This window comes from Alligator mississippiensis, chromosome 11 (genome assembly GCF_030867095.1).
Source record: "Alligator mississippiensis isolate rAllMis1 chromosome 11, rAllMis1, whole genome shotgun sequence".
NCBI classification, from domain to species: domain Eukaryota; kingdom Metazoa; phylum Chordata; order Crocodylia; family Alligatoridae; genus Alligator; species Alligator mississippiensis.
Genome location: NC_081834.1, coordinates 53530923 through 53543960, shown reverse-complemented (window position 1 = coordinate 53543960; position 13038 = coordinate 53530923). Strand labels below are relative to the sequence as shown.

Here is a 13038-nt window from a genome sequence, read left to right as displayed (position 1 = left end):
TCTGCCCTTGGGGGACAGACAAAGTTGGAGCTAGTCTGCATGCAGTTGAGCCCTGCGCTGACTTGGCAGCGTGCCCCTGAGCCGGTCTCGCCCTGGGGCTAGTCCAAGGCTGGAGGGGGCAGCGAAGAGGGGCTCTCATCTGAGCAGAGCCCCCGCAGACGTGCAGCTGTGGGGGGCCTTCCTGGAGGGGCAAATCAGGGGCTGGCTCAGGAACGGGCAGTGACCCCAGTTTGGGGTTTCCGCCCTCAACTGCGTGGTGGAGACCCTGTTTTGGGTCCCCAACCAGCTGCAGGGCCCCTGGCGCTGAGGCCCACGACAAGAGGCCCTAGGGCGCCGTTTCCCAGCGTGCCCCGGGGCGCGGCCGCCATTTCCCGCCCGGCCCTGTCACCAGGGCAACCGCGCGTCGCCAGGGGCGGGGCTTGCGCTGTCGCCAGGCGGAAGCCGCTCGCGGTGGGGGTAGCGGGGTCGGCGGCCGGGAGGGACCCGGATGCGGGGCCATGGAGTTCCCGTTCGACGTGCGGGCGCTGCTCGGGGAGCGGGTGGCGGTGGTGGACCAGCACCTCCGCCCGCCCGGCCGCCGCGGCCCCGCCCACGCCTCGGCCCGCAGGTAACCATGGCGGGGCCGGGCTGGGCTGGGGCATCGCCCCCTGCCCCGGGGCACGCTGGGTAATGGCCCGGGCCACAGGGCACGCTGGGAAATCGTGCCAGGGTGCCAAGAGCGATGGGTGCCCCCGCTCCGTCGTCCCCGGGCAGGGGCGTCAGGGGTGCCCGTGCCCGAGCCCCAGCCCCCAGCACAGACGTGCCCCCGCGTGGGGCAGGCGGGTGCTGGTGCCCTGGTCCTGCGCAGGGCCCATGGGTGCCCGCAGCCCCCCACACTGGGGCTGGTGGCAGCTGCTTCCGTCGCCCCCCCTGTGTGAAGAGTCACCGCCGCTGGGAGCGTGGGAGCCGTGGCCCCAGATCTCGGGACATGCCGAGCCCTGGCTGCCCTTGCTCTCCTTGGAGCTGAGGCCCCCCTTGTGCTGCTCGAGGCACCCCGGGACCATCCCAGTGCTTACTTTTCACCCGTGTTGTGCCTGGAAGACAAATAAGAGAGCAGCGATCCTCAACCGTGGTGCCACTGAGCCCTTTGCAGGGCGCTTGCAGGGTGTGTGAGGAGAAAAGCAGATAAGGGGAGGATCAGGCTGCAGGCACTAGGAGAAAAGCGGGTAAGGGCAGGATCGGGCTCCAAGTGTGAGGTGAAAAGGAGGCGAGGGCAGGCTCAGGCGCTCCCTCCCTGCCCAGCTGCTCCGCTGCCCAGACTTCCTGACCCTTGTGCAAGGAGATAGGTCCTGTAATAAATAATTCATAGATGCTGTGGTTTTTTTAAATGGGGAGGGCCACTCAAGTCACAAAAGTTATGGAGGAAACCTCCCGTCTATCAAGGCGGGCCTTGAAAGTCCTCAAAAGGTTGAGAACTGCTGTAACAGAGTAATTGTGTTGCAAAGAACTCTGGAAACGGGATGTTTTTAACGCTACAGATTCCTGTTGGAAATTTCTGGGTTTATCTGGTGAATCCTGTTTGCACACCTGATAGGGCTGATGTTGCATGGTATCTCGCAGGACCTTTGAAAGGATCTCAGAGTACCCCAGGGTCACTGCACTAAAGCATCGTGATAACTGGTTACCCATCCTCCCTGCCTCGGGGCCTGGTGGGTAAATGCTGTCCTCTGCCCTACAAGCACGATGGTTAATAACCACCTTGCGGTGTTTCTTCAGTATGTGATGAGGCGTGATGGGACATTATGTTCATGGGCACGTGGAGTAAATCCACATGGTGTTTGTTCTGTTTAAACTCTGTTGTGTCCTCTCCTTGAGCTTACTGGGTATTTGGCATCCCTGCGTCACCGGGTTATTTAAATGGGACGTGGGCGGAGGCTGAAGACAAGCCAGAACCTGCATGTTGTGACAGATAACACCTAGTGCGATCAGTGAGCTAGGAGATCTCCTCCTGTGCCAGCCTAGCACAGTGGTGTCATGTATCAATACCGTACACTCATTGCAATGAGTTAGCCCTGACTAGGGAGTGGTTTTGGTCCTCCCCAGGCACAAGATCAAGAAAAGTGTATGTGTGTGTTTGGGGGTGTGGGGGTGTGTGTTTGGAGGTGTGGGGGTGTGTTTGGGTGTCAGAACTCTTGGCTTCCTGACCGTGGCTGTAAGCCTAGCTCTGGGAGTCAGGTAAGGTCCGGTCTGGTGAGCTAGAGTGGGTGGGGCTGGAAGTCAGGACTCCCATAACTCAGGACCAAGTGGTCTGGAACACAGCAATTTGTGTAGAAAGAGGGGGGAAAAAAGGCATTATTGAAACCAGGAGAAGCCAGAGATCCATTAGATCCAGCTGGCTCCTGCTTTAGGTGGGGGCCACAGCAGTGGGTATTCCCCAGGCCTTTGTCCAGACCTCCTTCAAAATCTTCAGCGCTCAGACGCCCAGCTTCTCTCTGTGAAGACAATTACACAGGCTCAGTTTCTGCTTCTTTCTTGCTCTGCCGCTGACACCATTCCCCTTTCTTCCTGCTATTCCCTTCCCCCAAAATTATCCTTCTCCTTTCATATGCTTAGAGACAGTTTGGTGGGGATTTGGAGCAGGCAGCAGAATGTCACAGACATTCAAGCTGATTTAAATCCCTTTGTTCAGCTGCTGCTTCATGGATGCCACGCCCAGGGTATTATGCTAGAGCGGAACGGGTTGTGACAAGCCTGTTACAAGCTCTCCTGAGACCATTACATTGCGGCTTTTGTACGGATTTTGTGTTGAAGGATAGACTCGAGGTTAGCAGAGAGAGCAGGTTGCTTGGGTATCCGTGCCTCTAGGCTTCTCTTTCCAGCTCTGGAATGAAGTGTGGGTTAGTGCTTAAAATAGAAAATGTAAATCAGTGGAATAGACTGCCTTGGGAAGTTGTGGACTCCATCACTGGACGTGTTCAAGAAGAGGTTGGACAACTACTGGTCAGGGCTGATCTAGGCATAGCTATGCCTTTGTTCTACCTTAGGTATTTCCCATGGTTCTGGGCTTTGCTGGTTGCCTCCTCCCCCCTCCCCCCTGCACACACACTTTTCTGCTACCTGCATCAGTGTTTTTAAGCCTCCAAAGAGGCATTGAGTGTTGGCTACAGCCAAAGCTGGGGACTTTAAATGCGGTGTGCCAGTGCTTCTGCTGGGAGCAAAGCCAGATGTTCCTAGCTAGAGGGTCTTGCCCCCTCTACTCAAGGTCAGACCGATTGCCATATTTGAGGTCAGGAAGGAATTTTACTCCATGTTCAAACTGGTATGGACTGTGAGGGTTTTTGGCTTCCTCTGTAGCGGGGTGCATGGCCGTTGAGCTGGGATCTCTTGAGCATATACTGACATTTCATAGAAGCAGGTCATTGGCTGCCATGGCTCCTCTGCTTTACCTTTGGTGGGTTAGGGTGCTATGTGTGTGTTGTAAGGGTGGAGGTTAGTCTTATGTAGAATTTAGATTATGGTTCTTATGGGATGATGTGGGTAGGAATGACCCTGCCTCAGGCAGGGGGTTGGACTGGATGACCTGTGGAGGTCCCTTCCAGCCTTGCTTTTCTATGATTCTATGACTCCTGGGGTTTGCCCTTAATTCTCAATGAGTTATGGCATTTAGTGGTTAGAACAGGGTGGACTGGTCATCGGGATTCCTGGGTTTCACTTCCAGTTGTGAGGTGGGGGTAGTGTATGGGTAGATTTGCTCTGGGTGGCTGCTAGAACAGTAGAAGGTTGGCTTGGTGGCATTTATTTATTAATGTAAATATGCACTTACCCAGTTGTGCAGTGGTTTGGCGTGACCTTTTTCTGCAAGGGTTGGATCCTGCTCCAATGTATGAATCAGGCCTCAATAGGTTTTAACCCCTTGGTTTTCTGTCCTCCTTCTGTCAGGGAGGACTTACAGCAGCAGCTCATGACTGTCATTGATGAGATGGGCAAGGCCTCAGCCAAGGTAAGTTTGGCTTCAGAAATCACAGATTTAATGGCATGTTTCAGAAGTCTGGACTGGGATAAGGTGGAGTGGGGGGAAGAGAGCACAAGGAGCAGTGTGGGAGGGGGAGATGCTCATTCAGCCATGAAGTCTCCTCATACCCTTCATCCAGTCCTCACCCAACTACTGTTACCCTATCATCTCTGTGGGGAATGGTTTCGATCCAGCCCTGAGCTGTGTTCTCCTTTCTTCCCTGTCCCAGCTTTGCCTGCAGGCCTGGGCAATCCTAAGTCTTTAATTTTTTTAGGCCCAGAACTTGCCAGCTCCAATCACCAGTGCCTCACGGATGCAGACAAACCGCCATGTCCTTTATATCTTGATGGATCATGATGTGAAAGGGTGAGTTTCAGACCTTGGTTTGATTTCCCATGCTGACCCCAAAGGAATCGCTTTGTGGGAAGCCTGTGTACATGTGGAGAAGGGTATGTCATTCTGAATCAGATCACATGGGCTCTTCCGATTTCTTATCAGTGTTTCCTGCCTCTTTAGATCAGAGCAATGGGCTTGTTCAGTCCAATATTCTCCCTGATTCATAGTCTCATAGTTTCTAGGGTCGGAAGGGACCTGAACAGATCATCAAGTCCAACCCCGTGCCCTGGGCAGGAATGAGTGCTGGGATCATAATACCCCAGCCAGATATCTATCCAACCCCCTCTTGAACACCCCCAAGGTAGGGGAGAGCACCACCTCCCTTGAGAGCCCATTCCAGAGCCTGGCAGCCCTAACCATAAAGTAATGCCTCCTGATATCAAGCCTGAACCTGCTCTCAATCAATTTGTGGCTGTTATTCCCTCTCAAGGTTAGCCACATCCCTCTTGAAGTGCAGTGTCCAGAACTGGATGCAGTACTCCAGCTGTGGCCTAACCAATGCCGCATGGAGGGGAAGGATCACCTCCCTAGACCTGCTTGTGATGCATCTGTAGATGTATGGCAAGGTGTGGTTAGCCTTACTGACCACTTCCTTGCATTGGCGTCTCATGTCCATCCTGGAGTCAACAATGACTCCAAGATCCCTTTCAGCCACTGTGCTGTTGAGAGGGTGTTCCCCAGCCTGTAGGTATGTTGCAGGTTCCTTCTCCCTCGATGCAGCCCCTTGCACTTGTCTGCATTGAATTCCATTCTATTCTCATCCACCCACCTCTGTAACCTGTCTAGATCTAGTTGGATTCTGTCCCTTCCCTCCAGTGTGCCCACTTCTCCCCACATCTTTGTGTCATCAGTGAATTTGGACAATGTGCTTTCTACGCCCATCTCCAAGTCGCTGATAAAGATGTTGAACAGTGCAGGCCTGAGGACTGAGCCGTGGGGGACTCCACTGCCCGCATCCCTCCAGGTTGAAAATGACCCATCCACCACCACTCTGGGTGTGATCATTGAGCCAATTTGCCACCTATCTGACTGTGTGGGCATCAATGCTGCAGTTGCCTAGTTTTTTTTAAGAGAATGGGGTGAGAAACAGTGTCAAAGGCCTTCTTGAAGTCCAGGTAGACGACATCCACCTCAGCACCCGCGTCCAAGGACTTTGTGACCTGGTCACAAAAGGAAATAAGGTTTGTCAGGCAGGGTCTGCCCTCAGTGAACCCGTGTTAGTTGCCCTTGAGCATTACTTCCCATGCTGGGCCCCTGCAGATGTGCTCCTTGATAACTTTCTCAAAGGTCTTCCCAAGGACAGAGGTGAGACTAACTGGCCTTTAGTTACCCGGGTCCTCCTTTCTCCCCTTCTTGTAAATGGGGACCACATTGGCCCTTTTCCAATCCTCTGGTACCTGGCCAGAGTACCATGAGTGCTCATACAGCCGTGGCAGGGGCCCTGCTGTGACCTGCCAATTCCCTCAGTACCCTCAGATGAAGAACATCCAGACCTGCTGATTTATACAAGTCCAGCCCCTCCAAGAGTTCCCTAACTAGATCGTCCCTGACCCTAGGCATGGAATCGTGTCCCCTGAGCCTGTCCGTAATCCTAGTGGGAGAGTTGTCCCAGTCCCTGCTCAGAAATATGGAGGCAAAGAACTCGTTGAAGAGATCAGCTTTTTTCCTTTGCTGCAGTCACCAGATTGCCAAACCTGTCCTGTAGGGGCCCCACGTTACCTGGTGCCTTCTTCTTACTCCCTATGTATTTGAAAAAGTACTTTTTGTTATCCTTAATTCTAGTCGCCAGTCCTAGTTCCATCTCTGCCTTAGCCTTCCTAACCGCCTCCCTGCAATCACGAGCAACAGAAGTGTAATCCTCCTTGGTGATTGCTCCCTGCTTCCACTGATTGTATGCCACGTTTTTTGCCCTCAGGCCCTCCTGGATGCCTTTACTGAGCCAAGGGGGCTTTTTAGCACTCTTGCCCCCTTTGGTTTGGATTTGGACTGACTTCCTCTGAGCTCGAAGGATCGTCTCCTTAAGGAACAACCACCCGTCCTGGACTCCCATCTTACTGAAGCTCAGAGTCCTCAATGTCTCTCTTACTAGTCCCCTTAGCTCATTGAAGCCCAGCCCTCCTGAAGTCAAGGACTTTTGCCTTACTGCTTGCATTCACCACCCTGCACTGGATAGTAAATTCCAGCAGACGATAGTAGTTGAGCACCTGCAGATCCCTCACCAGGTCATTGCCTGTGGCAAGGACCAAATCCAACAAGGCATTTCCTCTGGTGGGATTATGTACCTCCTGGGCTAGGTGGAGGTCTTGTATGCAGGCTAAAAACCTACCTGAGCATTCAGACCCAGCTGACTGATTCTCCCAGCAGATGTCTGGGTAGTTTAGGGCACCCATGACAAGTACATCCCTTGTCCTTACAGCCTCCATAAGCTGACCTGAAAATTCCAGGTCCAGCTCATCCCCCTGGTGAGGCGGTCTGTAGTAGATGCCCACTATCAAGTCCCTTTCCCCACAACCCCCTTGCATTCTAACCCAGAGCGCCTCAGTTTGCCCCTCTTCTGAACCCATCCTGATCATCAAGGACATGTACTGCTTGTTAACATAGAGCACTACACCCCTACCCTTTTCTCCCTACTCTGTCTTGTCTATACAACCTATAGCCCTCGATGTCTACTGACCAGTCATGGGTAGAATCCCATCAGGTTTCTGGAAGCCCAGCCAGGTCTGGGTTTTCTCCTGACCAGACCAGCAGAACCACCTGGTTCAATGTTTCACCTCCTTGGAATGCCTGACCCCTGCCCTGGGCAATGCTGGATGTTTCTGAAGAAACCATTAACTTCCTTAAAAATACACTTCAGCCTTCAATACCGTCACATAGTGGAGCTAGATTCCTTGCTCAACTCTCCATCCTGTCCTTCCAAAGGAGGCATCAGTTCTTGCCTTCAAGCTTGTGGATTGATGTCAGGTTAATAATCTACAACAGTGAGTTCCACAGATCTTCAGTCTTCCCCTGTCTGGTTTTCTCCTACCATAGAGACTGGAGGAATAGTGGGGGGGGGACCCATTGAATGGCCTGTCCTTCCGTGTCTTTCCTGTATTGATGCTGCCAAAATCATAGAGACTGGAGGAATTGCAGGTCGAGAGACAGAACAACCTGGGTGTCCTATGAGCATGGGTCTCCTATCGTCTTTTCACAGTTGTTCCCTTCATTCCCTTTGCTAAGGCTCTCTGTTCTCCTCCCTCATTTCAGGTCTGGGAAAGGTGCTGTGATTGGCTTCCTCAAGGTTGGGTACAAGAAGCTCTTCGTGCTGGTGAGTTGCTGTCCTTTAGGTAGTGCTCTCCCCTCACAGCCCCATTGTCGCATACAATGGGGCAACCGTAGACTAAGGGGTGCTTTCCCCACAGTCTGTGATGCACCCAGTGCAGTATCTGGTGGGGGAAACTGCTGACCTTTTACTTTCCATTTACATGATCAGCTGATTCTGGGATGAGAGGCACTTGGATCAACCTCCTTGGTGGGGAGAGCAATGTGCTATAATATGATCAGGAAGTAGAGAGGCCATTTTGGTCAGCTGGGAGTCGGGGCCTCTGGGTTCTGTCCTCAGCTCTGGCAGAGAAATGGAGAGGGGGTCAGAGAAAGGTGAGCATTTGGGAGTTAGGATTCCTGAGCTGTCTGACCTTTGGGGACAATTTTTTTATTGTGTATCCTGCCTACTTACTCATCAGTCCATGAATTCTGTCCCCCTTGTTCCTCCAGGATCGCCATGGAGCTCACAATGAGGTGGAGCCCCTCTGTGTGCTGGACTTCTACATCCATGAGTCCCTGCAAAGGCACGGCTATGGCAAAGAGCTCTTCCAGCACATGCTGCAGGTGTGATGGGAGGGCTGCCATGCCCGCAAGCCTTAGGCAGGGGGCAGTTGCTGTAAGGCTTCATGTCAGTGCAAAGGCTGTCATCGGTCCATCTGTTCCTTCATCCTTCCGCTTTACTCACCACCACAGTTGGTCCATCCACATTTTCAGGGACAGTTTTAGGAAAAATGTCCTCTTCCCAAAATAGAGTTTGATAATTATAGATATCCTTGAACTGTTACTGCCCTTACAAAATCCCACTAGAGAATCAGACAACCAAAGGAAGGATCCAACAGGTTAAATACACTAAAAATACTTAAATTAAAAAAGCATCCTTTGTACCAAAGGTAACTTTGCCCAAGACTTACTATATTGTTTTCTGCCTAGAACTCTATGGTAATAGTTATCAAGATAAATATTTTTAGCCAAGTAGAAATTGTTCATAGGTTTAAACAAAGACAGGCCCATGTTAAAAACCCAGATTAGAATTGGATTTGGGGATTCAAATGTCACGTGACAGATAAAACCAAAGCCCTGGATCTTCAAAATCCAAATTTCACTAATCTTTGAGGAATCTGGTGGAGGAGAGAGTGCATGGTTGTGTGTTTTGATACAATCCTTTTGGAGGGGGAGGGAACATTTTGCAGAATGTTTCCCTCTTGTTTTTGACCAACTTAAAGTGAAGTAGAGGCAAGGTTCAACAGAGCTGTGCATGCTTTTCTGCCAGATCGCCTTGTGGGTTGTCTTGGTTCCATGGCTCCACTGATGATCTGCCTCAGAGCTGAGGACCTGCAGTGTCCCATCTCCCTGCAGTGGAGACTGGGGTCTGGAAGCTTCAACTTGTCACAGGGCTCAGAAGGGTTCTGAGGTCTTGCCCTGCCTTACTCCCAGCCAGTGCAGCAGACCAAAGAGATCACCAGAGGCCCTTCCCCATATAAGCAGATCCTGCCACGATGTCAGAACAGTTGACCCTGTTATACCCTTAACAGGCAGCCAGCATGACCCTTATGGATGCTGCACAGGATCACCTGCTCAATACAGTGGTATCATATTCATCTGGTTAAGGTGGCTCATAGGCTGACTACAGTTGTTATAGTTCTTTTGGAGACAGGAGGAGTTCAACATATAATTGGGACAATATGGTACATTTCTACTGACCTGGTGCTGGAGTGGAACTAGTGTACCCTAGAGAGCTGCCTTGTTTCTTTGTCCCCACCACAGGCCAGGTTGGAGGGGGCACCCCCAGTAGAGGAAGGCCCCATGTATACTCCCTGTGCCCTTGACTAACCAGCTGCTTGGACCAAGAGTCAAGTCGGAGCTAGTTTTCATTAGACAGAAAAAGTCACATGTCTTGTTCCCAGCCTGGCTGGGGTGGAACAGTATTTCCTGGAGGGGGAGGCCTTGTACACTGTTCTCCCTACCCCTTGAGTCAGCCAGTCTCTTAGCCAAAGATCCTGGTGTATTTTGGATGCATTTCATCCCCCTGACTCTGCCCCTTCTTATTCTCTCAGAGTGAGCGTGTGGAGCCCCATCAGCTGGCTGTGGACCGCCCCTCGGAGAAACTCCTCTGCTTCTTACGCAAGCACTACAATCTCAAGGAGACCATATCACAGGTGGGTGGCATGCTTTGCCTTCTCCCATGTTTGTCTTGTTGGGGGGAATCCTGTTTCCATCACCCCTGGCACTGGGATTGTGGGGATGAATGACTGAGCAGGAACAGCTGCTCTCTTCGCTGCATACCACACGTGTTCCTGCCCTATCAGAGTCAGGGTAAGCTGACAGGGCCTGACTTAGATGGGGCAGCTGCAGAGAAGCTGGTTGCCCCTACCAGAGGGCCTGATTCTAAGTTCCTCAACTCTTACAGTGTGTGTCCTGGGTTCATACATACTATTGCCCAGTCCCTGGCATGGAAGAGACTCAGGGCTGCTATATTTTCAGTTGTAATATGAGATCTGCATTAGTTTCAGAATTAGGTCAGGTAGTGCACCTATTCCTTCTGCCAATTGTCTGCTTTGCAGGGAGAATGTAGGCTCAACTACTCCAGCTTCCTTAGTCCTCCAATGACTTTCCCATTAGAGGTGCATTGATACATTAGTCTGATATCAGATTGGTCCTGATATAAAGAAAACTGGCTGTGTCAGATACTGGCCCAATGGGGCCAGTAATTTGTCCGATTAAATACCTGTGCTGTGTGCAGCTGCAGCGCAGCACTCAGGCAGCGAGGAGCACAGCTGGCAGCGTGGAGAGCTGCCTCCAGCTGGTAAGTCCAGTGTGGTGGAAGGGGAGGAGGGATGGAAGAGACTTGGGCGGGGTGGGGGCAGATCAACACCCCATGCAGTGAGGGAGGGGGCAAGGGCAGAGGCAGGCGCTGCTTAGGCAGGGGGGCTGGAGCTGTGGCTTGTGGGGGGGTGGGGGGCTGCTTGCACCCCAGGATGGAACGGGTGTGTGCCCCCATATCTGTGTGGGGCTCTTCTTGGAGGCGGCTGGGCTTGGAGCGGGTGCTGGCAGCGCTGGGAGGATGCTGCATCCATCCCAAATTTCGCTGCTGCTCTACTCCCAGTGCTGCTGCTGCCAGCTGCCCAATGCAGCCCCGGCTCTTCCTGGCACATAGGTGGAAGCGGGACATCGAGCCGGGGCTGCAGTGGGCAGCTAGTGGCAGCAACAGTGGGAGTGGAGTGGTGGTGAAATTTGGGGTGGATGCTGCATCCTGCCTGTGCCGAGAAGAGCCCAGCGCAGCCCTGGCTGCAGCCTGTCCCACTGCCCCTCGTAGGTCCAGGGGGCACATGCACCCCCTTTCCCCCCCATGCCCTCCCAGGGTGCAAGCAGCAGTGAGAGCTTCCCCTCCACCTACCCCACCTGGGCAGTGTCTACCCAACCTGGGCAGTGCCTGCCCCTGCCCCCTTCCTCACTGTGGGGGGTGTTGATCTGCACTCCCCCATGCCCCTTCCCACCCCCGTCCCTTTCCACCACACCAGACTTACCAGCTGGAGGCAGCTGTATCAGAAATCAGATCAGTATAGGCTGATATGCCTCCTTAAATATTGGCTATTGGTATTGGCCCCAAAAATCTCTATTGGTGCACCCCTATTTCCCATAATTCCACCCTATGTCCTCTCCTGGGAGAAGAACTATTTGAGCAGTTCTGCAGTTTAATCAATTATGGGATACATCCTGTGTTCCAGTGGAAATGCCCGTAGGGCAGTGGTCTCTAGCCTTTTTGGATAGGAGATCACTTTTTGAATTAAAAAGCAACCCAAGATCTACTGTGCCCCATCACCACCCCAGTCCCTTTCCCTGCAGGTCAAGTCTGTGGGGAGGGAAGTGGGGGGCAGATCGAGGCAGAGATAAAATTATTTGGGGACGTGCCCCCCCACCCAGCAGGTAAGTTAGTGGGGAAAGGGGAAGAGGGAGGAGAAAGGGTTCTGGGGGTGAGGTGGGGCAGATCGAGGCCCCAGTGGTGAGGGAAGGAATGGGGCACAGGCAGGAGCAGGGCCTGGGCCCTGGCCAGGCCAGGTGGTGTGACAAGCGGAGGCCCAGAAGGCATATCCCCCCTCCCACCCCCCAGGCCTCCGCTTGTCCCATGTTCCCCCCAGGCCCTGCTTCTGCCTTTGTCCCTCTCCCTCCTTCACCACTGGGGCATCGATCTGCCCCGCCCCCCTCCCTCACACAGCTGTGAGTGTGGAAGTGGGGATTGGGGCAGGCCCTGCACAGCCGGGGCGGGGTGCAGAACGGAGCAGTTTGTCCAGGGGCGGAGGGGCACACAGCCCAGGAGGGCATGGGGGGCATGTGCCCCTGGATTTGCAGGCGGGGCAGGCTGGGGCTGGGGCAGTGCCAGGTTCCTGCCTCGGATGCACTGTCCCTCACCGTGTGGAGCCTCGATCTGGCCCCTGCCCCTTCCCTCCCGCACGGACTGACCTGGGCTGGGGGGAGGAGGGCGCATGCACACACATGCTCAGCCCCTCTCCCCAGCCTCAGATTGACCTGAAGAGGCTCTGGGATTGACAGGTTGGTGACCACTGACCTAGGGCAATAGGACCAGCGAGGACTGGGTAACTCATGTAGGATTACATCTTGTGGCTGCTCATACCCAGGCTATGCTTGAGGGCTCAGACCTGAGAGCTGATCACTTAAGTTATTTTGTAGTGCACTTTGTTGATGCTCCCTGTGAACCTAGAGTTGCAGACAACAGCCACACTAGGCTCCCTAGACCATGGTCAGGGCACAGAGCACTCAACTCTGTATCCTGTTTAAGTCCTAAAAGGGGCCCGAGTGTGCATGTTTCGGGGTTGGGAGAGGCCGGGGTTAGGGGAACAGGGACGGCAAGGAGTCGGGGAGAGGAGTTCCTCATCTATTCTTGGTCTGTGGTTCTCCCAGGTGAACAACTTTGTCATCTTTGAGGGCTTCTTCGCCAACCAGCATGGTGAGTCAGACATGCCACAGGTCCCTCCTGCCTGGCCCTGTACCTAGTCTGAATACTTGTGCCCACAAAAATAGGATGGCTTCCCCCAGTGCTGTCTGTAGCTTTGGATTCTCCCTGCCTGAGTTAGGGCCTTCCCAAGAACTGCTGAATCGACACAGGCTTCAGAGTCTCCAGTTGCTTCAATCAGGCCCCAAGGGGCAAGGGAACATCCATGGCAGTGTTGAAAATATCACACATTCTCACCTTCTGTCTGCTGGATTGGTTTTTCCATACAGAGGTTGGAGACTGAAGCCCCATGGAGGTGGGGGGATGGTGTTTTTCTAGTAAGTAACCCATAACAGGAAAGGAGAAAACAGAATCTCTTCCTATCTAGCTGGCTCTTTAA

The 13038-nt window shown here is 53.3% G+C and overlaps 1 protein-coding gene across 7 annotated transcripts in view; it reads left to right on the top strand.

Annotated features, from left to right (window-relative positions):
- Positions 1 to 435: 435 nt before the first annotated feature.
- Positions 436 to 13038, top strand: part of ATAT1 (alpha tubulin acetyltransferase 1) — a 29593-nt gene continuing 16990 nt past the window's right edge. For 2 of the 7 annotated variants that reach the window (XM_059715084.1, XM_059715082.1), the window contains exons 1-7: positions 3121 to 3298; positions 3919 to 3979; positions 4266 to 4357; positions 7634 to 7694; positions 8141 to 8254; positions 9745 to 9846; positions 12608 to 12653. In XM_059715084.1, the coding sequence (XP_059571067.1) occupies positions 3204 to 3298; positions 3919 to 3979; positions 4266 to 4357; positions 7634 to 7694; positions 8141 to 8254; positions 9745 to 9846; positions 12608 to 12653 (571 nt within the window). In that variant the 5' untranslated portion in view covers positions 3121 to 3203. Of the gene's footprint in view, positions 608 to 2988; positions 3024 to 3109; positions 3299 to 3918; positions 3980 to 4265; positions 4358 to 7633; positions 7695 to 8140; positions 8255 to 9744; positions 9847 to 12607; positions 12654 to 13038 lie in introns of those variants that run through there. The other 5 variants (XM_014608268.3, XM_019478791.2, XM_059715085.1 and 2 more) reach the window with 5 other exon arrangements.